We start from the raw sequence: 26,671 nt of genomic DNA, 5'->3' as shown, positions 1-26,671 counted from the left end.
TGCATAAATATGTACGTTTTTTTTAAATGTATGCTTTATGCGTTTTGTTTTCTGTCATTTAAATAGATACAAATGCATATTATTGATTTAACTGGAGACAAAAAGTAAACTCATTTGATTAATTTTATTAACAATTTAGAGTCATGACTATATAAAACATGACATAATGATAACAATGAACTATGAATGACATATGAACACTACATTATTTTAACAAGCTAACAAGTAAATATTTTCATCAATAAAACAAAGTCCCGGTCATATAAAAGTATGCATCTCATTTATAAAGTAATTGTATGTGTAATAACAAAAGAAGAAAAAACTGTCCTATTATATTTCTGACAATTGCATTTGTTTGCTATAAAGGCTGTAAGGGCTCTTCCTGACCAAAATTGTGAAACTGGATAGTGCATCTTTTAAAATCCACAACCTTCAGACATTAAAAAAAAAGCCTGCATGTGCATCGCTGGATTTTAAACTATTACATCGCTATACAATGAGTCAAAATTAGTATAATTTTAGTTTCAAATTTTAATTTGAGCACTATACATATTTAATATTTAATTAACAACTCAACCTTTACAAAATATCGCCAGTAGAGTTATGGGATAATGTGAATATAGAATTATCTGAAACAGCAAACATTTAGACAGATCTATGTTTAAATAAATACAAACAGGTCAATTACGGTCAATTTCCCCTGTATTTGTTTCACTCACATGGAATCTAAAACTTGTCAAACCCTACTGGAAATTGAATATTTGAGACTATACCATATTATTCAAATAATTAAGCGCTACATGATTCTGTTAAAGGGATTTTGATAAAAAAACTTTACAAATTTACAGGTTTTGTCAAATACCGCAAAACCAAGTTTTGTTAAAAATTGTCTTTCTCGTACATTCTTGGGATAAATAATCAAAATTTGACAGAACGATAAAATTTGCCAAAAAGTACACATATTTAGCTATGATACTATTGACCACTCAATTTCCGTATAAAATCAACAACAACAAGATAAGATGTGGTGTGATTGCCAACGATACTACTATCCATGAAGACCAATGGTCAAAAATGTAAATTATAAGGGCTCTGCAAGGAGGGTACACAACGATATTTCACGAGTAATATTTATATTTTGTGGTATTATTATATGTCAGAATGGATAGGATATAACAAATGCTCTAATTAAACTTTAGTTGGGGACAAACATTCGAAAAAACGCCAAAGCAGGATGTTAAATGCAGATATCAAATATATCATCAATTCAGCCAATGAACATTTTAGCACAAACTAATACGAATGCTTAAAATGCAATAATCAGGACATAATAGATATACAAAATTAGATGATTTCATCCCACATTAATAAAATGGATATCCCAAAAAACAGAAAAAAAATAAATATATACATCATCGTATATAATTTTAAAACTCTGATTATCCTCTAGTTGTGTGTTCTTCTAAACTAGTAACTTTATCGGTTGTAGCCATTCAGTATATGCATGAGACATGTCTCTGGTATATGCAAAAACACCTGTGGCTTTAAAAGGACTACTAAATTATAAACCTGGTATCTTTGATGGCCCTTTTAACCTTTCCAGGGTGCCTGAGTTCATCCCCTGTATAAGGTAAGGTTAGTGTTGCTTAAGCTTTATCTTGGATGTTCTGTTAGTGAATTGTGGATTGCTGTTTGTCTGTTCTTTTTTTAATTCTTTTTGGGCATTTGTGTTTTTTGAAACTTGTTTTTTATTGCCCCAATGGTATCTTGTTTTATCTTACAAAAACTAAAAATATGTTTTAATCTTGCAAAATCTATTTACAGAAATTGTAGGCAACCAAATTGTTCAGATTGAAAAACTGATCCTGCATTTTACTTTGCCATTTTTTTATTTCCAGCAGCTCTTGGTGAGCAGTTACTTGCTTTTCTTTATTGCTAATATTATAATGAACAAAATTTTGGTAACGAAAGAAGACAGCTTTAGTACAGGAGCCAATAGTCTCGTAAAGTTACAGAAAGAACCAACATTCTAACAGCGGTTCATCTGGACATTTAGTATACTCGAAGGTCGTAATCGAAATAAATTATGTCCGCCCGTGGTTGTTTCCGTTTTCACTACGGTATGCTTTTTTTTTCTCATAAATTTACCCTTTGTAAAATCTAACAAAAAACCAATGGGCTGCCATAGATTATCTCGTAAACATGCACATAATATTCAGAAGAGTGAGTTATCTAATCCAACTGCTTGCAGTTTCAAAACATGTTGATATATCTTCAGAGCCGGTCCTAGTCTAATATTAAGTCCAGTTAAAACATCACTTCTCTTCATCAAAAGTAATGACTGTCCATCTATCTCCTGATTAAAAAATATTATGATTGAACAAACTGGACAGATGGAACAAAAAACGATATGTGATGGTAGCGATTAAGAAATAACTGCCCTTAATTGATGTTTGAAGGTCGCAAATGAAAATCTTAATGGTGACGCGTAGTAGCGCCAGCAAAACCATATATTCAGCCAGATATATTCGACTGTCAATCACAACTGACATCACCAACGCTCCAAACACATTACCGTTCTAAAGCAGTAGTCACATAATAACATTTACGTTACCAAATTTACTATAAACATCTGTCATACAAGTGGGATGATTAGCTAGATATAAAACCAGGTTTAACCCACCATTTTCTTCATAAAATGCCTGTATCAAGTCAGGAATATGGCGGTTGTTTTCATTTGTTCCTTTGATAGATAGCTTTTGATTTTGTCAGTTTATATCGACTTCCCCTTTTTGAATTTGCCTTCAAGTTCGGTATTTTTGTTATAATTTTTTACTGCACCAGGTGCACATTTCGACAATCAACGTCTCTTCAGTGATGCACGAGATTGGTTACAGTCAGTGTATGCTTTTTTCATGTCGGCATCTCTATGAAAAAAAATGTGCTCTTCTGCTAGCCAACTTATCCTGTATTCTTGTTCTATGAGGCATACTCCTTACAGGGGCTTCTCCGAAAAAAAATATAAGAAGCTAGTATCATCATCCGTTAACCTCACTTTCTGCTTTATAGATAATTGCCTCTCATTGAATTCTTCAAAGATTTGTGACTATGTTGATCACATTTATCTTTTAAGTTGAAATAAAAGATACTAAAGATACAGTTAAGCCGGAGTGATTTCTTGACTTCCATTTAGAAATTGATGGCGAGGGCTGTTTGCGAATTAAACTTTTTGACAAAAGATATATGTTTTCCTATTGTGAATTTCCTTTTCTATATAATTTTTAGCCGCAGTTGCATATGGAGTGTATATCTTACAGTTGATACGATAATTCAGGGCTTGTGTTTTTTATAATGATTTCCGTCATACAAGTTTACTGCTGTACAAGGAAATTTCTTAATGGTAACGTTGATGTCATTTTTTGGAAGGTTTTGAAGGTATAAAATAATTTTGTTGACCGTTCTTGAATGCTATAGACGTCCAATAATGTAGTCCAAATGTTTTAGTCACATTTCTGTCCTTTTTGCATCAATAAAGACATTACCCACATGCGACTTCCATCAAATGTATACTTGAAATGAGCAACTCGCTAGACGTCTCTAGTAAAACAGGAACTGATTAAACATTTTGTGAGAACCCTAGTTTTCCAACGGTTCACTATTAAGTCTTATATAGACGAAATGCTCGTCTGTCGAACTAGTTTATCAGTATCTTTTATAATGAACTTCGTGTAGCACAATCATTAGTATTCTTCGTATTGTTTTGTAGTCTATTGCTTGTCTGCTGGTCTTACTACTTTTCACCATGGTGCCGTCTGTCTTGCATCGACTTAAGGATTTTCAATGTTCCTTTGTTATCACCTCCCATTTTGTGATTGTTCCTTTTTTGTCTCCTCCCCTTTTTGTTAAACATGATGAGAGTTGCTTCAAATTTCAATTTTGTCAATGAAGAATTAAGACTTTAAAAGTCATTTACAATCGTCAAATTTAATATATAATCTGAATTCCATAATATACAGTTACCTGTTCTCTAAAAGCCTCAGCTTGATCTTTGAATCCCACCGATATGATGAATTGAACGACGTCATCTGTCGTCCATTTAGAAGCATCGGGATATTTGCCATTATCTAATTTGGGTATTGACGAATGACCATTTTCTTTTGATTCATTTTTGAAAAAAGATCTGGAATAGATGTGACTGACAAGATATTGCATTGTTACGGGATTATTATTTAAACTATAGTAAATTCATGCAAACAGCTTAGTACTTCGGTCTGTGACAACACTATATTAAGAAATCATTCTAAATTTTAAATTTGAAAATACGAATTACATAAATTAATTGTCAATAAATTTACAAAATATCTTGGAAAATAAACCCAATTCACATTATAAAATGATATATTTCCTACTGTTGAATTTTTTTTTTTCAATTTACACAATGTTCCGCAAGTTTTTTTTTATATCTTAGTCCTCTTGTCTCATCATTGCGTTATTTCGATGTACAACAATAATAATAATTTAAAAAAAAATGGGATTCATTTCCTTTATGCACAAGTATTTACACAATGTTCCTCAAGCTTTTTTTATATCTTAGTCCTCTTGTCTCATCATTGCAGTATTTCGATGTACAGCAATAATGATAATTTTTTTTTAAAATGGGATTTATTTCCTTTATGCACAAGTATTTCTTTATTATTTCTCCTGCCAGTATCAACATAAATAAACTGCTAACCTTACATCCGGGTCCTGATCTGTAACTGGTGACTCACAAGGGGTAGGGTAATTGCAACTAGTATTTCCTATAAGAATACAGTACTCTAATTTCTTTCAATTATATATTAAAGAAAAATGTATTATTGCTTTGAAACCTACGTATAACTTATATATATCATACTGTGAAAAGAATTCAAGCAAAAATTTGATTTTTAAGAAGTTGACAAAAAATGTCATCTAAAATTTAATTTCTCCAAGAAAAATATCTATCTAAAATAGGTTTCATAGCTTCTCAGAGATAGTTATTATACGTCAGTTTGTAACTTTTCAGACATATGCGTTCCCAAAATTGCTGCACATATATATAATGTAAATGTAAATTTGCTATGCAGAAAGTTCTTACCCGATTTGTTCTCAGTATCCTTTGTCTCTGTGTCTTCTACAAGGTCCGCATCAGTTATTCCCTGATCCGCACATTCAGAACATATCCATTTTCCTATAAAACGAAAAGGCGCAATGTATGTATTTTGAATTTAGTCGTGAAACCAAGTAATGATTCATTTTAAATGAATTCGTTTGTTTATCATATGGTCTCCCAAGTCGTCTCTTTATCTGAGGTATTCAACAGAGTTCATTTCAATTATATATAAAAAAAAAATGAGTTCAAATCAAGTAGATGTCGTACATGAATGCTGTTCTGTGATGTTTTATACGATGACCATTTTTTCAGATGTACGTTAAATGGGTATATTTTAGATACTATATATACACACGAGTATTGCCTGTTAACACATATAGTGGTGATATAGATGTGCGTTTTTATTGCATTTGCTAAAAGTAATTCTAGCATTAAACAATGTCCAGTAACAATGATCACAGTAACCTAGAGTACCAGTATAGGATTCTTTGGTATCGAAGTTATCAATATTTTTTATGTCTTTTGAATGCAATTCAAGGTAGAAGGTTAAAGCATTTTTCCAGCTGGTAGTATTTTTCTACAAATTTATACTTTCAGACAATAAATTAATAGACATATTTTTTTTAATTAAACCAAGAAAGTACATGAGGGGGTTGGTTTGCTCATTTTCTTCACAAATTCTTTGCTGTCCGAATAATTTAAAAAATTTAACCTTTGTTGTTGATCTTGTACAAACAGTGATCATTGGTTGTCCCAATCTTCCTTTGCTTTTAGATAACCGTATTCACTCGATTATCATAGCTTGACCGAAGGGGTGCCGTGGTAGCCATGTTTAAGATGAACACTTCCAAGAAAAAGAAATTGTTGTTTGACTGCTTTTAGCATATGTCAATCATTTACTAGATTTCCGTTCTTGATAATAGTCGTTGTTTAAAGAAAGTTTATTTGTTTCGTTAATCATCCATATTTATAATCAAGGCGACACTCCTCTGTTCAATGTTATCATCGCCGAGATAGAATAATAATACAGGCTTATATGGACACGGGAGAGGAAGCAATCTCCATTGTCATATGATATGGCCTTTTTGTAAAAGTCTTGACGTTTATATTTATTGTTTGATAAACGTTGTGGTTAATAGTATCGTCAAATCATGTTGGTGAGTCGTTATCTCACTGCCAAAATCGTGCAGTAGTTTCTCTGTGCTTTCTTTCCACGACTAAGTAGATACTTTTTGATTTTCCCACGCTCTACACTACTATTCCCATGATCAACTGAAAGATCGACTACATCTTCTAATTCGCAGTACCTTTTCTCCAAAATCGGAAGCTCAGATATATGTCCCTTATTTTAAGTCATGAAAAATCATACTTTGTGAAGATCCACACTGAATCCAACAACAAATATACCAAAGATGACATAAACAAAATGCTTGAATTTGGATTGATAACATATTTGTTGAGTTTGGAATATTAATATTGCAACAGACCGTCTCTATTCCAATGGACACTAATTTTAGATCTCTACTAACCGACTTGTTATTGTACTCATGTGAAACATAAATTAATACAAAACCATCTCTAAGACAAATAAAATGCATCTTCCAAAATTGTTTAAATTCGCTTTCAGATACATGTATATTGATGATGTCCTGTCGCTCAATACTCCACATATCAGTTAGCACTTGTATCTCATATAATCTTGTGAATTTGAGATTAAGGATAATACCGAAACTGCTTCATATCTTGATCTTTTCCTTGGTCTTCGTACAGATGGACCATTTAAAACAAGAATCGATGACAGACGTGATGATTTCAGCATTTCAATTGTCAACTTCCCATTTCTCAGCAGCAGCATATCCTCCGGCCCATTGTATGACGTTACGTAGCTCAATTAATAAGTTACGCTTGTACGTGTTCACATTATACGGACATAATTGACAGGGGTGTGCTCCTAGCACAAAAACTGTTCGAACAGAATAATAAGGAAGTACGACTGAAGTTGACACCATTTAAGTTTTACGGTCCCCACTACGAATGTGTTTACCGATGCCATGTGTCTGTGTCACCACACTAGCAGCATGTTTTCGCGGTCCGAGAACTTTCGATTTCAGAAAGGTCGTCTTATCTATTAATTCACCGATTGTGTCATATTCAAGATTGTTACATTTTGACTGAGTGTTGATTTGCATGGCGGGTAACTTCGGACACGCACATACAGAATGTGGAGAGGTTAAACATGTTTGATGAGTGTTTTTGTATGCATTTTCAACATAACCCACAGTGTTGACTTACTTAAAAGAAAAAAGTGAACCCCAACATAAAATCAGCTGTCCATCTATAATTGTTTTGTTGGGCGGTACGATGTGAAATGTCATAACTGACCATTCCTGGTGTCGTATTATTATTTTTGTTTATACCAATTATCTCATACATATAATGTTCATATTTAAATTATAAGCATCTCTTGAATTATTTGTGGTGAGGAATATAATTGCATGGATATTTGATGTTAAAATTCGGAAATGCGCCTGCAAACACCATTAAACTCTTGGACATCAGGCCTGCACAAATCATTAAACATTCGACATCGTGAGTTTCTAATATCATTATATCCGATAAAACTAAATAGTTGCGCTATTGATGAAACCAAAGAAAACAATTTACCTGAAGGTTTGTCTGTGACTTTAGGTTTGTGACAGTTCATATGGTAACCTTTGTCACAAGCATCGCAAAATAACATGCTATCCTGTAAAATTGTATAATATCAACGTTAGGGGAAGATTTCAAATGTTCAAGTTTTTAATTAAAAAAAAATACAGATCAAAATATAGTGATGATAGCATCCCAGTCATTTTCGCTAAAACACCCCAAAACAAATCCCAAGTTATCGAGTAATGAGATCTGATATATCCTTGTCGACGAGTGCATTTTTTAGTATTTTTCATCCTCCTCGTGACTGATAAATCGTCTTTATCAATTTCATGTAAATCTACTGAGCCAATCGTAACTTAACAAATTGAGGATAAAGGATATGAAGTACGTGTGCGTGTAAAACGTTCATTAATACAAAGCCATGTTTGCTCATTTTAAACATTTGTAAAGCGAATTAACCCTACATCACCTATACAAATCTCCACCAATCGCTATAGTTCCTATCATATGTGTATTGACGGATACAAATGAACAAAAAAATTATGCGAAGCATTTTAACTTTAAATCGTCCTATTCCTTTATTATTTCATAGAATGAACAAACTTTTTTCAAAACAAATCTGGATTGCTTATAATTGATTGTTTACTAGTCTGAATATAACCCTGACAGTAGCACTAACGATATCTCAAAACAACCAATGTGATGATATCTATGGCGGGTTTAATCTGAATATAACCCTGACAGTAGCACCTACGATATCTCCCAACAACAAATATGATGATATCCATGATGAGTTTAATCTGAATATAACCTTGACAGTAGCAGCTACGACATCTCCAACAACCAAAATGATGAAATCTATGGTGAGTTTAATCTGAAAAAACCCTGACAGTAGCACCTATCATATCTCCAACAAAAACCAATATGATGATATCTTTGGTGCGTTTCATCTGAATATAACTCTGACAGTAGCACCAACGATATCTCCAACAACCAATATGATGAAATCTATGGTGAGTTTAATATGAATATAACCCTGACAGTAGCACCTACGATATCTCCCAACAACCAATATGATGATATCTATGAGGAGTTTAATCTGAATATAGCCTTGACAGTAGCACCTACGATATCTCCAAACAACCAATATGATAATATCTATGAGGAGTTTAATCTGAATATAGCCTTGACAGTAGCACCTACGATATCTCCCAACAACCAATATGATGATATCTATGATGAGGTCAATCTGAATTTAACCGTGACAGTAGCACTTACGATATCTCCCAACAACCAATATGATGATATCTATGATGATTTTAATCTGAATATAACCTTCACAGTAGCACTTACGATATCCTCAATAACCAATATGATGATATCTATGATGAGTTTAATCTGAATATAACCCTGACAGTAGCACCTACGATATATCCCAACAACAAATATGATGATATCTATGATGAGTTTAATCTGAATATAACCTTGACAGTAGCACCTACGATATCTCCAACAACCAAAATGATGATATCTATGGTAAGTTCAATCTGAATATAACCCTGACAGTAGCACCTACGATATCTCCCAACAACAAATATGATGATATCCATGATGACTTCAATCTGAATATAACCTTGACAGTAGCACCTACGATATCTCCAACAACCAATATGATGAAATCTATGGTGAGTTTAATCTGAATATAACCCTGACAGTAGCACCTACAATATCTCCCAACAACCAATATGATGATATCTATGAGGAGTTTAATCTGAATATAGCCTTGACAGTAGCATCTACGATATCTCCCAACAACCAATATGATGATATCTATGAGGAGTTTAATCTGAATATAGCCTTGACAGTAGCACCTACGATATCTCCAAACAACCAATATGATAATATCTATGAGGAGTTTAATCTGAATATAGCCTTGACAGTAGCACCTACGATATCTCCCAACAACCAATATGATGATATCTATGATGAGGTCAATCTGAATTTAACCGTGACAGTAGCACTTACGATATCTCCCAACAACCAATATGATGATATCTATGATGATTTTAATCTGAATATAACCTTCACAGTAGCACTTACGATATCCTCAATAACCAATATGATGATATCTATGATGAGTTTAATCTGAATATAACCCTGACAGTAGCACCTACGATATATCCCAACAACAAATATGATGATATCTATGATGAGTTTAATCTGAATATAACCTTGACAGTAGCACCTACGATATCTCCAACAACCAAAATGATGATATCTATGGTAAGTTCAATCTGAATATAACCCTGACAGTAGCACCTACGATATCTCCCAACAACAAATATGATGATATCCATGATGACTTCAATCTGAATATAACCTTGACAGTAGCACCTACGATATCTCCAACAACCAATATGATGAAATCTATGGTGAGTTTAATCTGAATATAACCCTGACAGTAGCACCTACAATATCTCCCAACAACCAATATGATGATATCTATGAGGAGTTTAATCTGAATATAGCCTTGACAGTAGCATCTACGATATCTCCAACAACCAATATGGTGATATCTATGATGAGTTTAATCTGAATATAACCCTGACAGAAGCACCTACGATATCTCCCAACAGCAACCAATATGATGATATCTATGATGAGGTCAATCTAATTATTACCCTGACAGTAGCACCTACGATATCTCCCAACAACCAATACGATGATATCTATGATGATTTTAATCTGAATATAACCTTCACAGTAGCACCTACGATATCCTCAATAACCAATATGATGATATCTATGATGAGTTTAATCTGAATATAACCCTGACAGTAGCACCTACGATATCTCCCAACAACAAATATGATGATATCTATGATGAGTTTAATCTGAATATAACATTGACAGTAGCACCTACGATATCTCCAACAACCAATATAATGATATCTATGATGAGTTAAATCTGAATATAACCCTGACAGTAGCACTTACGATATCTCCCAATAACCAATATGATGATATCTATGATTATTTTAATTTGAATATAACCTTCACAGTAGCACCTACGATATCTCCAACAACCAATATGATGAAATCTATGATGAGTTTAATCTGAATATAACCTTGACAGTAGCACCTACGATATCTCCAACAACCAAAATGATGATATCTATGGTAAGTTCAATCTGAATATAACCCTGACAGTAGCACCTACGATATCTCCCAACAACAAATATGATGATATCCATGATGACTTCAATCTGAATATAACCTTGACAGTAGCACCTACGATATCTCCAACAACCAATATGATGAAATCTATGGTGAGTTTAATCTGAATATAACCCTGACAGTAGCACCTACAATATCTCCCAACAACCAATATGATGATATCTATGAGGAGTTTAATCTGAATATAGCCTTGACAGTAGCATCTACGATATCTCCAACAACCAATATGATGATATATATGATGAGTTAATCTGAATATAACATTGACAGTAGCACCTACGATATCTCCAACAACCAATATAATGATATCTATGATGAGTTAAATCTGAATATAACCCTGACAGTAGCACTTACGATATCTCCCAATAACCAATATGATGATATCTATGATTATTTTAATCTGAATATAACCTTGACAGTAGCATCTACGATATCTCCCAACAACAACCCATATGATGATATCTATGATGAGTTTAATCTGAATATAACCTTGACAGTAGCATCTACGATATCTCCCAACAACAACCCATATGATGATATCTATGATGAGTTTAATCTAAATATAACCCTGACAGTAGCACCTACGATATCTCCAAACAACCAATATGATGATAATATGATGAGGTCAATCTGAATATAACCCTGACAGTAGCACCTACGATATCTCCCAACAACAAATATGATGATATCTATGATGAGTTTAATCTGAATATAACCTTGACAGTAGCACCTACGATATCTCCAACAACCAAAATGATGATATCTATGGTAAGTTTAATCTGAATATAACCCTGACAGTAGCACCTATCATATCTCCAACAAAAACCAATATGATGATATCTATGAGGAGTTTAATCTGAATATAGCCTTGACAGTAGCATCTACGATATATCCCAACAACAAATATGATGATATCTATGATGAGTTTAATCTGAATATAACCTTGACAGTAGCACCTACGATATCTCCAACAACCAAAATGATGATATCTATGGTAAGTTCAATCTGAATATAACCCTGACAGTAGCACCTACGATATCTCCCAACAACAAATATGATGATATCCATGATGACTTCAATCTGAATATAACCTTGACAGTAGCACCTACGATATCTCCAACAACCAATATGATGAAATCTATGATGAGGTCAATCTGAATATAACACTGACTGTAGCACAAACGATATCTCCCAACAACAACAAATATGGTGATATCTATGATGAGGTCAATCTGAATATAACCCTGACAGTAGCACCTACGATATCTCCCAATAACCAATATGATGATATCTATGATGAGGTCAATCTGAATATAACCCTGACAGTGGCACCTACGATATCTCCCAACAACCAATATGATGATATCTATGATGAGTTTAATCTGAATATAACCCTGACAGTAGCACCCACAATATCCCCCAACAACCAATATGATGATATCTATGATGAGTTTAATCTGAATATAACCTTGACAGTAGCATCTACGATATCTCCCAACAACAACCCATATGATGATATCTATGATGAGTTTAATCTAAATATAAACCTGACAGTAGCACCTACGATATCTCCAAACAACCAATATGATGATAATATGATGAGGTCAATCTGAATATAACCCTGACAGTATCACCTACGATATCTCCCAACAACAAATATGATGATATCTATGATGAGTTTAATCTGAATATAACCTTGACAGTAGCACCTACGATATCTCCAACAACCAAAATGATGGTATCTATGGTAAGTTTAATCTGAATATAACCCTGACAGTAGCACCTGTCATATCTCCAACAAAAACCAATATGATGATATCTATGAGGAGTTTAATCTGAATATAGCCTTGACAGTAGCATCTACGATATATCCCAACAACAAATATGATGATATCTATGATGAGTTTAATCTGAATATAACCTTGACAGTAGCACCTACGATATCTCCAACAACCAAAATGATGATATCTATGGTAAGTTCAATCTGAATATAACCCTGACAGTAGCACCTACGATATCTCCCAACAACAAATATGATGATATCCATGATGACTTCAATCTGAATATAACCTTGACAGTAGCACCTACGATATCTCCAACAACCAATATGATGAAATCTATGATGAGGTCAATCTGAATATAACACTGACTGTAGCACAAACGATATCTCCCAACAACAACAAATATGGTGATATCTATGATGAGGTCAATCTGAATATAACCCTGACAGTAGCACCTACGATATCTCCCAACAACCAATATGATGATATATATGATGAGTTAATCTGAATATAACATTGACAGTAGCACCTACGATATCTCCAACAACCAATATAATGATATCTATGATGAGTTAAATCTGAATATAACCCTGACAGTAGCACTTACGATATCTCCCAATAACCAATATGATGATATCTATGATTATTTTAATTTGAATATAACCTTCACAGTAGCACCTACGGTATCCTCGTAACCAATATGATGATATCTATGATGAGTTTAATCTGAATATAAGCCTGACAGTAGCACCTACGATATCTCCCAATAACCAATATGATGATATCTATGATGAGGTCAATCTGAATATAACCCTGACAGTGGCACCTACGATATCTCCCAACAACCAATATGATGATATCTATGATGAGTTTAATCTGAATATAACCCTGACAGTAGCACCCACAATATCCCCCAACAACCAATATGATGATATCTATGATGAGTTTAATCTGAATATAACCTTGACAGTAGCATCTACGATATCTCCCAACAACAACCCATATGATGATATCTATGATGAGTTTAATCTAAATATAAACCTGACAGTAGCACCTACGATATCTCCAAACAACCAATATGATGATAATATGATGAGGTCAATCTGAATATAACCCTGACAGTATCACCTACGATATCTCCCAACAACAAATATGATGATATCTATGATGAGTTTAATCTGAATATAACCTTGACAGTAGCACCTACGATATCTCCAACAACCAAAATGATGGTATCTATGGTAAGTTTAATCTGAATATAACCCTGACAGTAGCACCTGTCATATCTCCAACAAAAACCAATATGATGATATCTATGAGGAGTTTAATCTGAATATAGCCTTGACAGTAGCATCTACGATATATCCCAACAACAAATATGATGATATCTATGATGAGTTTAATCTGAATATAACCTTGACAGTAGCACCTACGATATCTCCAACAACCAAAATGATGATATCTATGGTAAGTTCAATCTGAATATAACCCTGACAGTAGCACCTACGATATCTCCCAACAACAAATATGATGATATCCATGATGACTTCAATCTGAATATAACCTTGACAGTAGCACCTACGATATCTCCAACAACCAATATGATGAAATCTATGATGAGGTCAATCTGAATATAACACTGACTGTAGCACAAACGATATCTCCCAACAACAACAAATATGGTGATATCTATGATGAGGTCAATCTGAATATAACCCTGACAGTAGCACCTACGATATCTCCCAACAACCAATATGATGATATATATGATGAGTTAATCTGAATATAACATTGACAGTAGCACCTACGATATCTCCAACAACCAATATAATGATATCTATGATGAGTTAAATCTGAATATAACCCTGACAGTAGCACTTACGATATCTCCCAATAACCAATATGATGATATCTATGATTATTTTAATTTGAATATAACCTTCACAGTAGCACCTACGGTATCCTCGTAACCAATATGATGATATCTATGATGAGTTTAATCTGAATATAAGCCTGACAGTAGCACCTACGATATCTCCCAATAACCAATATGATGATATCTATGATGAGGTCAATCTGAATATAACCCTGACAGTGGCACCTACGATATCTCCCAACAACCAATATGATGATATCTATGATGAGTTTAATCTGAATATAACCCTGACAGTAGCACCCACAATATCCCCCAACAACCAATATGATGATATCTATGATGAGTTAAATCTGAATATAACCCTGACAGTAGCACTTACGATATCTCCCAATAACCAATATGATGATATCTATGATTATTTTAATTTGAATATAACCTTCACAGTAGCACCTACGATATCTCCAACAACCAATATGATGAAATCTATGGTGAGTTTAATCTGAATATAACCCTGACAGTAGCACCTACAATATCTCCCAACAACCAATATGATGATATCTATGAGGAGTTTAATCTGAATATAGCCTTGACAGTAGCATCTACGATATCTCCAACAACCAATATGGTGATATCTATGATGAGTTTAATCTGAATATAACCCTGACAGAAGCACCTACGATATCTCCCAACAGCAACCAATATGATGATATCTATGATGAGGTCAATCTAATTATTACCCTGACAGTAGCACCTACGATATCTCCCAACAACCAATACGATGATATCTATGATGATTTTAATCTGAATATAACCTTCACAGTAGCACCTACGATATCCTCAATAACCAATATGATGATATCTATGATGAGTTTAATCTGAATATAACCCTGACAGTAGCACCTACGATATCTCCCAACAACAAATATGATGATATCTATGATGAGTTTAATCTGAATATAACCTTGACAGTAGCACCTACGATATCTCCAACAACCAAAATGATGATATCTATGGTAAGTTTAATCTGAATATAACCCTGACAGTAGCACCTATCATATCTCCAACAAAAACCAATGTGATGATATCTATGAGGAGTTTAATCTGAATATAGCCTTGACAGTAGCATCTACGATATATCCCAACAACAAATATGATGATATCTATGATGAGTTTAATCTGAATATAACCTTGACAGTAGCACCTACGATATCTCCAACAACCAAAATGATGATATCTATGGTAAGTTCAATCTGAATATAACCCTGACAGTAGCACCTACGATATCTCCCAACAACAAATATGATGATATCCATGATGACTTCAATCTGAATATAACCTTGACAGTAGCACCTACGATATCTCCAACAACCAATATGATGAAATCTATGATGAGGTCAATCTGAATATAACACTGACTGTAGCACAAACGATATCTCCCAACAACAACAAATATGGTGATATCTATGATGAGGTCAATCTGAATATAACCCTGACAGTAGCACCTACGATATCTCCCAACAACCAATATGATGATATATATGATGAGTTAATCTGAATATAACATTGACAGTAGCACCTACGATATCTCCAACAACCAATATAATGATATCTATGATGAGTTAAATCTGAATATAACCCTGACAGTAGCACTTACGATATCTCCCAATAACCAATATGATGATATCTATGATTATTTTAATTTGAATATAACCTTCACAGTAGCACCTACGGTATCCTCGTAACCAATATGATGATATCTATGATGAGTTTAATCTGAATATAAGCCTGACAGTAGCACCTACGATATCTCCCAATAACCAATATGATGATATCTATGATGAGGTCAATCTGAATATAACCCTGACAGTGGCACCTACGATATCTCCCAACAACCAATATGATGATATCTATGATGAGTTTAATCTGAATATAACCCTGACAGTAGCACCCACAATATCCCCCAACAACCAATATGATGATATCTATGATGAGTTTAATCTGAATATAACCTTGACAGTAGCATCTACGATATCTCCCAACAACAACCCATATGATGATATCTATGATGAGTTTAATCTAAATATAACCCTGACAGTAGCACCTACGATATCTCCAAACAACCAATATGATGATAATATGATGAGGTCAATCTGAATATAACCCTGACAGTAGCACCTACGATATCTCCCAACAACAAATATGATGATATCTATGATGAGTTTAATCTGAATATAACCTTGACAGTAGCACCTACGATATCTCCAACAACCAAAATGATGATATCTATGGTAAGTTTAATCTGAATATAACCCTGACAGTAGCACCTGTCATATCTCCAACAAAAACCAATATGATGATATCTATGAGGAGTTTAATCTGAATATAGCCTTGACAGTAGCATCTACGATATATCCCAACAACAAATATGATGATATCTATGATGAGTTTAATCTGAATATAACCTTGACAGTAGCACCTACGATATCTCCAACAACCAAAATGATGATATCTATGGTAAGTTCAATCTGAATATAACCCTGACAGTAGCACCTACGATATCTCCCAACAACAAATATGATGATATCCATGATGACTTCAATCTGAATATAACCTTGACAGTAGCACCTACGATATCTCCAACAACCAATATGATGAAATCTATGATGAGGTCAATCTGAATATAACACTGACTGTAGCACAAACGATATCTCCCAACAACAACAAATATGGTGATATCTATGATGAGGTCAATCTGAATATAACCCTGACAGTAGCACCTACGATATCTCCCAACAACCAATATGATGATATATATGATGAGTTAATCTGAATATAACATTGACAGTAGCACCTACGATATCTCCAACAACCAATATAATGATATCTATGATGAGTTAAATCTGAATATAACCCTGACAGTAGCACTTACGATATCTCCCAATAACCAATATGATGATATCTATGATTATTTTAATTTGAATATAACCTTCACAGTAGCACCTACGGTATCCTCGTAACCAATATGATGATATCTATGATGAGTTTAATCTGAATATAAGCCTGACAGTAGCACCTACGATATCTCCCAATAACCAATATGATGATATCTATGATGAGGTCAATCTGAATATAACCCTGACAGTGGCACCTACGATATCTCCCAACAACCAATATGATGATATCTATGATGAGTTTAATCTGAATATAACCCTGACAGTAGCACCCACAATATCCCCCAACAACCAATATGATGATATCTATGATGAGTTTAATCTGAATATAACCTTGACAGTAGCATCTACGATATCTCCCAACAACAACCCATATGATGATATCTATGATGAGTTTAATCTAAATATAACCCTGACAGTAGCACCTACGATATCTCCAAACAACCAATATGATGATAATATGATGAGGTCAATCTGAATATAACCCTGACAGTAGCACCCACGATATCACCCAACAACCAATATGATGATATCTATGATTAGTTTAATCTAAATATAACCCTGACAGTAGCACCTACGATATCTCCCAACAACCAATATGATGATATCTATGATGAGGTCAATCTGAATATAACCCTGACAGTAGCACCTACGATATCTACAACAACCAATATGATGATATCTATGATGAGTTTAATCTGAATATAACCTTCACAGTAGCACCTACGATATCCTCAATAACCAATATGATGATTTCTATGATGAGTTTAATCTAAAAATAAGCCTGACAATAGCACTTACGATATCTCCCAACAACCAATATGATGATATCTATGATGAGGTCAATCGGAATATAACCCTGACAGTAGCACCCACGATATCTCCCAACAACCAATATGACGATATCTATGATAAATTTAATCTGAATATAACCCTGACAGTAGCACCTACGATATCTCCCAACAACAACCAATATGATGATATCTTCGATGAGTTTAATCTAAATATAACCCTGACAGTAGCACTTCGACATCTCCCAACAACAAATATGATGATATATATGAGGAGTTTAATCTGAATATAACCTTGACAGTAGCACCTACGATATCTCCAACAACCAATATGATGATTTCTATGATGAGTTTAATCTGAATATAACTCTGACAGAAGCACCTACGATATCTCCAAACAGCAACCAATATGATGATATCTATGATGAGGTCAATCTAATTATTACCCTGACAGTAGCACCTACGATATCTCCCAACAACCAATATGATGATATCTATGAGGAGTTTACTGATACATGATATTTGACGAAAAAGGTATGATTGCAAATGAGATATAGAAAATTCCCTTCTTGGATCACGTTTGGTTTACAGTTTTTAGTTGAAATGTTCTTTTTTATCAGCTGCTAAATAAATTAAGAAGCGACTCGGTTGTTTAAGCGGTTCATCCTAAGACTTTCTCAATTTCCCATAATTTCATTTAGAAATGAGAACAACAGACGCTTTCAATGTAATTTTACTTACTGATATGAATTAAGATATCAGAGTTCCGGAATGAAAATTATTTCCATGCGGCGTTATACACGTACCTTGCTATTGTTCCTCTGTATAAAAAAAAGACCGAAGATACCGAAGGGGAAATCGAAACTCGTAAGTCTAAGACAGAGCGACAGGATCATGGCGAAAAACGAAAAAATTAAGCAACCCTGTAAAAACAGGGGTAACCTCAGGTGTAACTCTGATATACTTACTGGATCACTAGCATCCAAACACAGACAACAAGTCTTACAGTCAATACATTGCCAGGGATACAGTCTTGCTCTGCTAGATAGCAGAATCGAATATCCCATACAGGTTGGATGAGCTAAAAAATGATATAACAAACTGTACGTATCCATGCAAAAATAATTTTCAACTACTAGTATGACATGTTGCACATGCGTTTTGCTTTTGTGACGTGCATGTTGCATGTAATAACGAATAATCTTTGTAATTTGGTTGTTTTTGAAACCAACTCTTATTTCAAAAGGAAAGGGAAAATTATTACAAAAAAGGCAGTGATTCAAAAAATATTCTACTTTTACTTGTAACATAATTAGGAAAGATATAAAAAAAAATCCCCGCACTCCACAGATGAAATTACATCCTCACAGAACAATTCGATGAATATATTTTGGCTACTTACTTGCATGCTTGACTGGCAATAATTGGTCCTGATTGTTTGAACTGATGCAGTACATAACGTCCATATTTTTAAAACAATATTTTGATCACTATGAGAAAGTACACATAGAATAACACTTAAGCAGATACTGCTTTATTATGTGTGTTTTCTTACCTTTTGCACTGCAATCTTTACAGACTAGAAATTCTTCCCGCTCGCCCCTCTTGTTGTTTTCTGCTGTCTGTAGACAATAATCACAATTTCCTTCATTCAAGGTATCTGATGGTTGTGGAGGGTCTACAGGACATTCTTCATCGTCATATGGACTCTGGAACTGCTTCATTTTCTGCTAAAAAGATAAAGAAAAATATATTTAGACCTGTTTCTATTGTACTGCCAAACCACTCAACATGCTAAAACGAGGGAAGTGGCATATCATTTTTTTTCGCTTCGTCTCTAACGACAGAAACACGCTTGTTTCAAGTTAAAAAAAAGGGGGGCTGCGTTGATTTGACCGCGGCATGTCGACAGGGAGACAATAATCCAACAATACTATATCAAAACAATATAAGACATCTAAAGGCCAAAATATGATCGTCAGTGACAGTAAGAATCGATACCACACCATTTGACCTTTGAAAATAGGCATAAATTAACATTCAGAACACACCATCCTCTCTCATACATATTCTCTATTTTTTTATTGGTAAGAAACCTCTGTACAGATCAACAAAAGCTTTGTAACACACGAAATTGATACAAAGAGGTTCAGTCGCGGATTAGGGGGTGGGTGTGTAAACTATATAAGTTTTAGCCTAAAATCCCCTCCCCCCCAAAAAAAAATCTTTTTATTGAATTACGCGCCCTTTCAAAAATTCTGGATACACCCCTGATATGCACATAACAATAAAGTAGACATCAAAGTTTCTGAGTAAACAGTATGCTGAATTTTTATTTCGGTTTTACTAAATATTGAGAAAAATATATTTGTAGATTTTTAATGTAGTCGATAAATGTGTTCCATCTTTATATTGCTTAAAAAAAACATGCAGGTTCATATTTAGGATAACTCAGTAAATATTAATGACGACTTTTGAGTATTTACAATTTAATTTCAGTGATATTATTAAAGAGTTTTAATATAAAAAAGAAGATGTGGTATGATTGCCAATGAGACATCTCTCCACAAGAGACCAAATGACACAGAAATTAACAACTATAGGTCACCGTACGGCCTTCAACAATGAGCAAAGCCCATACCGCACAGTCAGTTATAAAAGGCCCCGAAATTAAGCATTATATATTACGTTGAATAAAACAAGATTTCCTACTAGGTATATAATTAATAAAATAATTTACTGGCGGGAAACAGCTGTTTGTTCGACTAAGGACCAAAATGTAACATGGTATTCGAAGTTAGCATTAGCATGGAAGTATTCTACATTTTACTTCCATGGCATTAAATAGTTAAGTTTAGGTCTAGGGATTAAACAGGTGTTTCCTAGAATAAACATGTGGCATTCTTGGTCAACCGAGCATGATCAGGATGTATAGGCGTATTGTCTTAACTGTTGTCGAGCAATAGATGTTCCCTATTACTAATAAATTAAAAGAAGAAATTTCCAATCGATTTACATATAAATGCGTAACAGACTACTTATAAAAAAATAACTTTTAAAGCAGTCATTTCATGTCAGCATTTATACTACTTAGTGCTGCTATTCTTTGTTTATTGTACCTGTTTTCGTTATTTTTAATACCGTTGTAATACAGTTAAGATGGTTTTTTTTCTATACTGTCTTAATGTTCCGTTCTTTATTTGTCTTTTATTATCACTGGGATTTCATGTTTTACCCTACCACATGTTCATGTGCCTGTAAGTCCGGAACATCGTCAGTGGTTGTCTTTTGTTATATCCTAATGTGTTTGTCATTAGGGGGTTTAGTGTTGATGGTAGTTCTCTCGTAATCTTACTCACAAATGTTGAGACTCCAGACGATTAAGAGATTCAAATATTGTGAAGACACTTGTCTATTGTTGAACGTATGTTGACCTTTATACCTAGCTTATAATTTGGCACGCCAGACGCGCGTTTCGTCGTACATGACACTCATCAGTGGCGCTAGAATCAAAGCTGTTAAATGATCTCGTTGGATTGGTGTCTAATATACAAACAAGCCACTACTCCTTTTATATAGAAATAAGAAGATGTGGTATGAGTGCCAATGAGACAACTCTTCATCCAAGTCACAATGTGTAAAAAGTAAACAATTATAGGTCAAAGTACGGCCTTCAACACGGAGCCTTGGCTCACACCGAACAGCAAGCTATAAAGGGCCCCAAAAGGACTAGTGTAAAACAATTCAAACAGGAAAACCAACGGTCTAGTCTATATAAAAAACGACAAATGCATATATTTCAATAGTTAAATTAAATGATTATAAATTGATGGCTCCAATTATTTCGTTGCTAGTTTTTTTCGTCCTGAATATGCAAGAAATATTTGTCACTGGATGTTAAGCAAACAACAATCAATCAATCAATCGTCGACAATAATTCAGTCTAGAAATGTATGGGATGTATCATACTTGTACTGTTCCGACATACGGTCTAGACAGGCAAAGGGAGAGAGGTTCCGACATACAGTCTAGACAGCATATGCAACTATTCAAGTCATAATTACGTTCGATAACTCTGCATGTTACTGGTTAAATTAGGATTATGTAAAATTTACTAGTTACCCGATGAATGGTTTAAAGAAAATTGAAAAATATAGTTATTTCACCTCGGTTAATATCCATTCGAGGTCTTCTTTTATAGATATAAAATAATATCGTAATGAATTTCATTGAGAATCTGACAACACTAATCAACATAGGTATTGTCAAAACTTACATCGTGATTAGGTGCCATGTTTGTTTTCTTTGATTACGTTGATGTTATGACTTAATATCTCCTTAGTCTAGCTATGTCCTTGGCTATCATTATAGTGACAATAACGTGTCATATTTAATTGCAATATAAACAGTGAAATTAAATTGAATTATTTGCATGGACAAAATAAGTGTCGAACATCGTCTACGTTTGAAAATTATTTGGTCGCCATTTTTTTAATTTTTTATAAAAAACAACAGCATGTATCAGCTTTATCAAAAGGAACCAATGTTTGATTCTATGCTGCTTTAAGGTAAGACAATGACTGAAAACGCGAGCATCCAACAGTTATTTGATTTTCATTGTAACAATCTTACAAAATAAATTTTTACCAAGTCGGCCCACGCTGTCAATGTGGTCGCCATCTTGAAAAATAATACCCGATTTTCTGAAAATAGCTAATTTTCAAATCAATTAGGAAGGGACGAAACAAAAAATTAAACTATTGCATGTACGATATTTCAAATATTTATGAATATAGTAATAAGCACATATTTCCACAATTTTTCCATCTGTTTTGTTTAAATCGCAATTTTAGGTTTAACACGACAGAAAATCCAATATTTATCGGAGTTGGATGATTTAACAGTGTGAACTATCGAGGCAACAAGACAGCTGAATTTTCAAAAGCATTTGGAAGGGAGAAGACCAAAATTTAAACTTTTCTAAAAGGCATAAATATATTTTTAAATATATGAGGAATTACTATATATTTCCACACTTTTTTTATCATGAACTTAAAGTAATTTATTTTATCGATTCCTGAAAGCCCCTGTGCATTTCTATACATTTTACTTGGGCATGATACGGATGATGTGTGACGTCGCCAATGTCACGTGATGACTGCTATAGTTGGATATGGCAAAGGGAGAGAGGTTCCGACATAGGTCTAGACAGGCAAAGGGAGAGAGGTTCCGACATACGGTCTAGACAACAAAGGGAGAGGCGTTCCGACATACGGTCTAGACAGGCAAAGGCAGAGATGTTCCGAAATACAGTATAGACAGGGAAAGGGAGAGAGATTCGTGTGTACGGAAAACCTGTCCCCCCTTTTTTCCACAACCATATTGTGGGCCTGTACCAAGCAATCTGGACCGTGGCCATGTATTGTTCGTGTTCAAGTTTGTTTGTCCTTGATTCTATGCATATATTTTTTTCGGATTAGTCAGGTGTTGGCGTTTTTTTTATCTTTATTTTATATACGTTTTCCCTGCATATTATTGTTAAAGTATAATAAAGATTTATAATTTTCAATATGTTTACACGGTTGCCAAATATTAAACCTAAATTGTCAGATTTTGAAAAAAAATATTTTGAAATAAACCTCTTTTTCAATGTTTAGCGTATTTAGTTCTGTCTTGAAAGATTATAAGTGCATGTCAAGTCATCGTAGATTTGTAACAAATAGTTTGGAATTCCAAAGTTCAGACGGAAAGGGATAAGATTTTTTTTAATTTGTTTTTTATGTTATTTTATTTTCTCTATATTACAAAGATGCATATCAAAGTTTTATTTATTCAGTTTGAACAAAGTGCCAAATTTCCAATCGAAAACGGACGGATTTTAAAACAGGATTAGTACTTAAATTATTTTTCCTCAAATAATCGATTTCCACATAGATTAATTTTATGATATTTGTATATGTCTAGTATCATGGAAGTATTATAATGACGTCAATGCATGGTCATATTAAGTTTTATATTATAAATGATGCGTTTGATGGTCCTGAATTTCGAACTGGTAATGATGGTTCAATATTTCTTACTTGGTTTTAAAGTTTTCACTTCTTTGTACATCTCAAGATGCATTGTACCGTTTTAAATTTTTCACTTCGAACAATAAAAATCAAAAAATTTTAACTTAAATTTATGAATCAAAAACGGGATTTGACATAAATAGTTTATTTTTTATTTCTATTTTTTAAGTCATTTCAGTTTTCACATTTGCAGTACAATGTTTAATTTTACAAGATTTATTGTAACTGAAAGGAGAAATTGAACTCTAGAATTGGAATTTGTGAGGTTGGCTAAACAGCAGAAACTTGCATAATTATCGAGTTACGGAGAACAAATTTGCAGAACAGTCATCAATTATATTAAAATTTGTTGTATAGAAATGTTATTTCCAAGAAAGTCTATTAGGCATTTAATTCCTTCATTTGTAGCTGGATTTCTATCATGTCTATGGGTACGTAATTGTATCGAAACATAGGGAAAATCTAATAAAAAAACAAAGGAAAGAGTAAAAATAAATTAAAGAAACATTCCTCCAATTGAAATTTGAACTCTAGAATTGGGAATTTTTGAGGTTGGCTAAACAGCAGAAACTTGCATAATTATCGAGTTACGGAGAACAAATTTGCACAACAGTCATCAACTAGATTAAAATTTGTTGTATAGAAGTGTTATTTCCAAGAAAGTCGATTAGGCATTTAATTCCTTCATTTGTAGCTGGATTTCTATCATGTCTATGGGTACGTAATTATATCGAATGATAAGGGGAAATTTAATAAAAAAATCGAAGGAAAGATCGAGTAAAAATAAATTAAAGAAAGATTCCTCCAATATGAGAAAATCCAAATATAAGTACAAATAATACCAGAATTTAAAATCGCGAGAAGCCTAAAAAGACGTAGACATTTACCAACAAAACGAATTCTTATTAAGTTGCTGTATAATTTTAAGACAACAAATTGCAATTCGATTTACAATATTTTCAAAATCAACGAGCGTCTAATACGACAAAATTCAAACTGACAGTTTGATAAACAACCAGACTAAACCAGTTAAACGAAAACACGAGCTGCTAATGAATTATGTATAATTTAACATTGATTTTTTTACATGGTTGTTATTCCAATTCTCGTATAACACTATAAAAAATTATACAACCACCCATGTTAAAACCGTCATTACTAAATACATGTAAATACTGCATGCGAATTTCCCAAAAATTATTTCCTGTTGTATACCTTTTTCTTCGATGGTCTCCCCCTTTTTCCAGGAGTTGATATACTTCTTTTCAGTAGAGCCTTTTGTTTTATCGCCATAGCTTTATCCTTGCTGATCTGCTGGACTGAAAGTACATATGTTCCAGACGTCAGCTTCTCGAGTCTTCCCGCGCTTACTTCTTTCTGCAAACTAACATGCAGAGGACACTTAAACTCGTCTTTAGTTAAGTAATATTTCTGTGTCACTAGCCATCTCTCTATGTCACTGACTGTCACCCCTTTCTTGTTGTTTTCAATGTCAGCTTCGGCATCTTCTTGTCCTCTGGTTAAAGTTCGAACAGCTTCTACTAATATCTTGTTAGAAGACATTTTGTTGTTACTGCATATCGTATTCCACTGAAAAAGAATTATGTACAATCATTAATTGATTTTCAATTGTCTATTTTATTTTATTTTATTTAAATAAGTTATTTTAAACATTATATATATGGCAGATAAACTTTTTTTCATTGAAATATATATGATTTTTTACTTTTACTTTTTACCATTAAATGCCCTCTGAAACTACCTATTTATAAACCATGTGACACATCCTTGTAACCTAAATAAATAGTTTCCCCTTTCAATTTAGTCTTCTTATTTTATACCAATAGTGATTACTTTTCAAATTATACGATTACTTACTTTGATCTATACTTACATGTGAAGTTTCTGAAATACACACCAGGTAAACATGTGTATTTTCTCTTCCTGGCGAGGACACGACAAATACTGTATTTACGCATGTGCGTTAGGCTTGTATGATTTGGATTGTGGGATATAAAGACCTTGTTAAACTATCAATTTATTTTATGTAAATGGTTCTTGTTTTTTGCTATAATCAACATATTCGATAAATTGAAACTGTAATATATAACTACACAGTATAATAAATTTACAATTAATTCAGTTTGATTTAAATCTTTACATAGACATTGGAAATTTAAT

The 26,671-nt window shown here is 33.5% G+C and overlaps 1 protein-coding gene across 2 annotated transcripts; it reads right to left on the bottom strand.

Annotated features, from left to right (window-relative positions):
- Positions 1-109: 109 nt before the first annotated feature.
- Positions 110-26,468, bottom strand: LOC127706899 (chromodomain-helicase-DNA-binding protein Mi-2 homolog). 2 transcript variants are annotated; one of them, XM_052211629.1, is made up of 9 exons: positions 26,369-26,468; positions 25,706-26,080; positions 19,975-20,149; positions 19,388-19,500; positions 7,796-7,877; positions 5,117-5,209; positions 4,733-4,799; positions 4,021-4,180; positions 110-2,356 (listed from the first exon to the last, which is right to left on the bottom strand). In XM_052211629.1, exons 2-9 carry the CDS (start codon positions 26,051-26,053, stop codon positions 2,216-2,218), a joined length of 1,179 nt encoding a protein of 392 aa, XP_052067589.1. In that variant the 5' UTR covers positions 26,054-26,080; positions 26,369-26,468; the 3' UTR covers positions 110-2,215. The 2 variants fall into 2 exon arrangements, with proteins under 2 accessions (XP_052067589.1, XP_052067598.1); XM_052211638.1 differs by having other exon boundaries at positions 26,385-26,468.
- Between the last annotated feature and the right edge of the window lie 203 nt (positions 26,469-26,671).

This window comes from Mytilus californianus, unplaced genomic scaffold (genome assembly GCF_021869535.1).
Source record: "Mytilus californianus isolate M0D057914Y unplaced genomic scaffold, xbMytCali1.0.p SCAF_1, whole genome shotgun sequence".
Classification (NCBI taxonomy): Eukaryota; Metazoa; Mollusca; class Bivalvia; order Mytilida; family Mytilidae; genus Mytilus; species Mytilus californianus.
The sequence above is the reverse complement of the archived record's forward strand: the minus strand, read 5'-3'. Positions and strand labels throughout refer to the sequence as shown.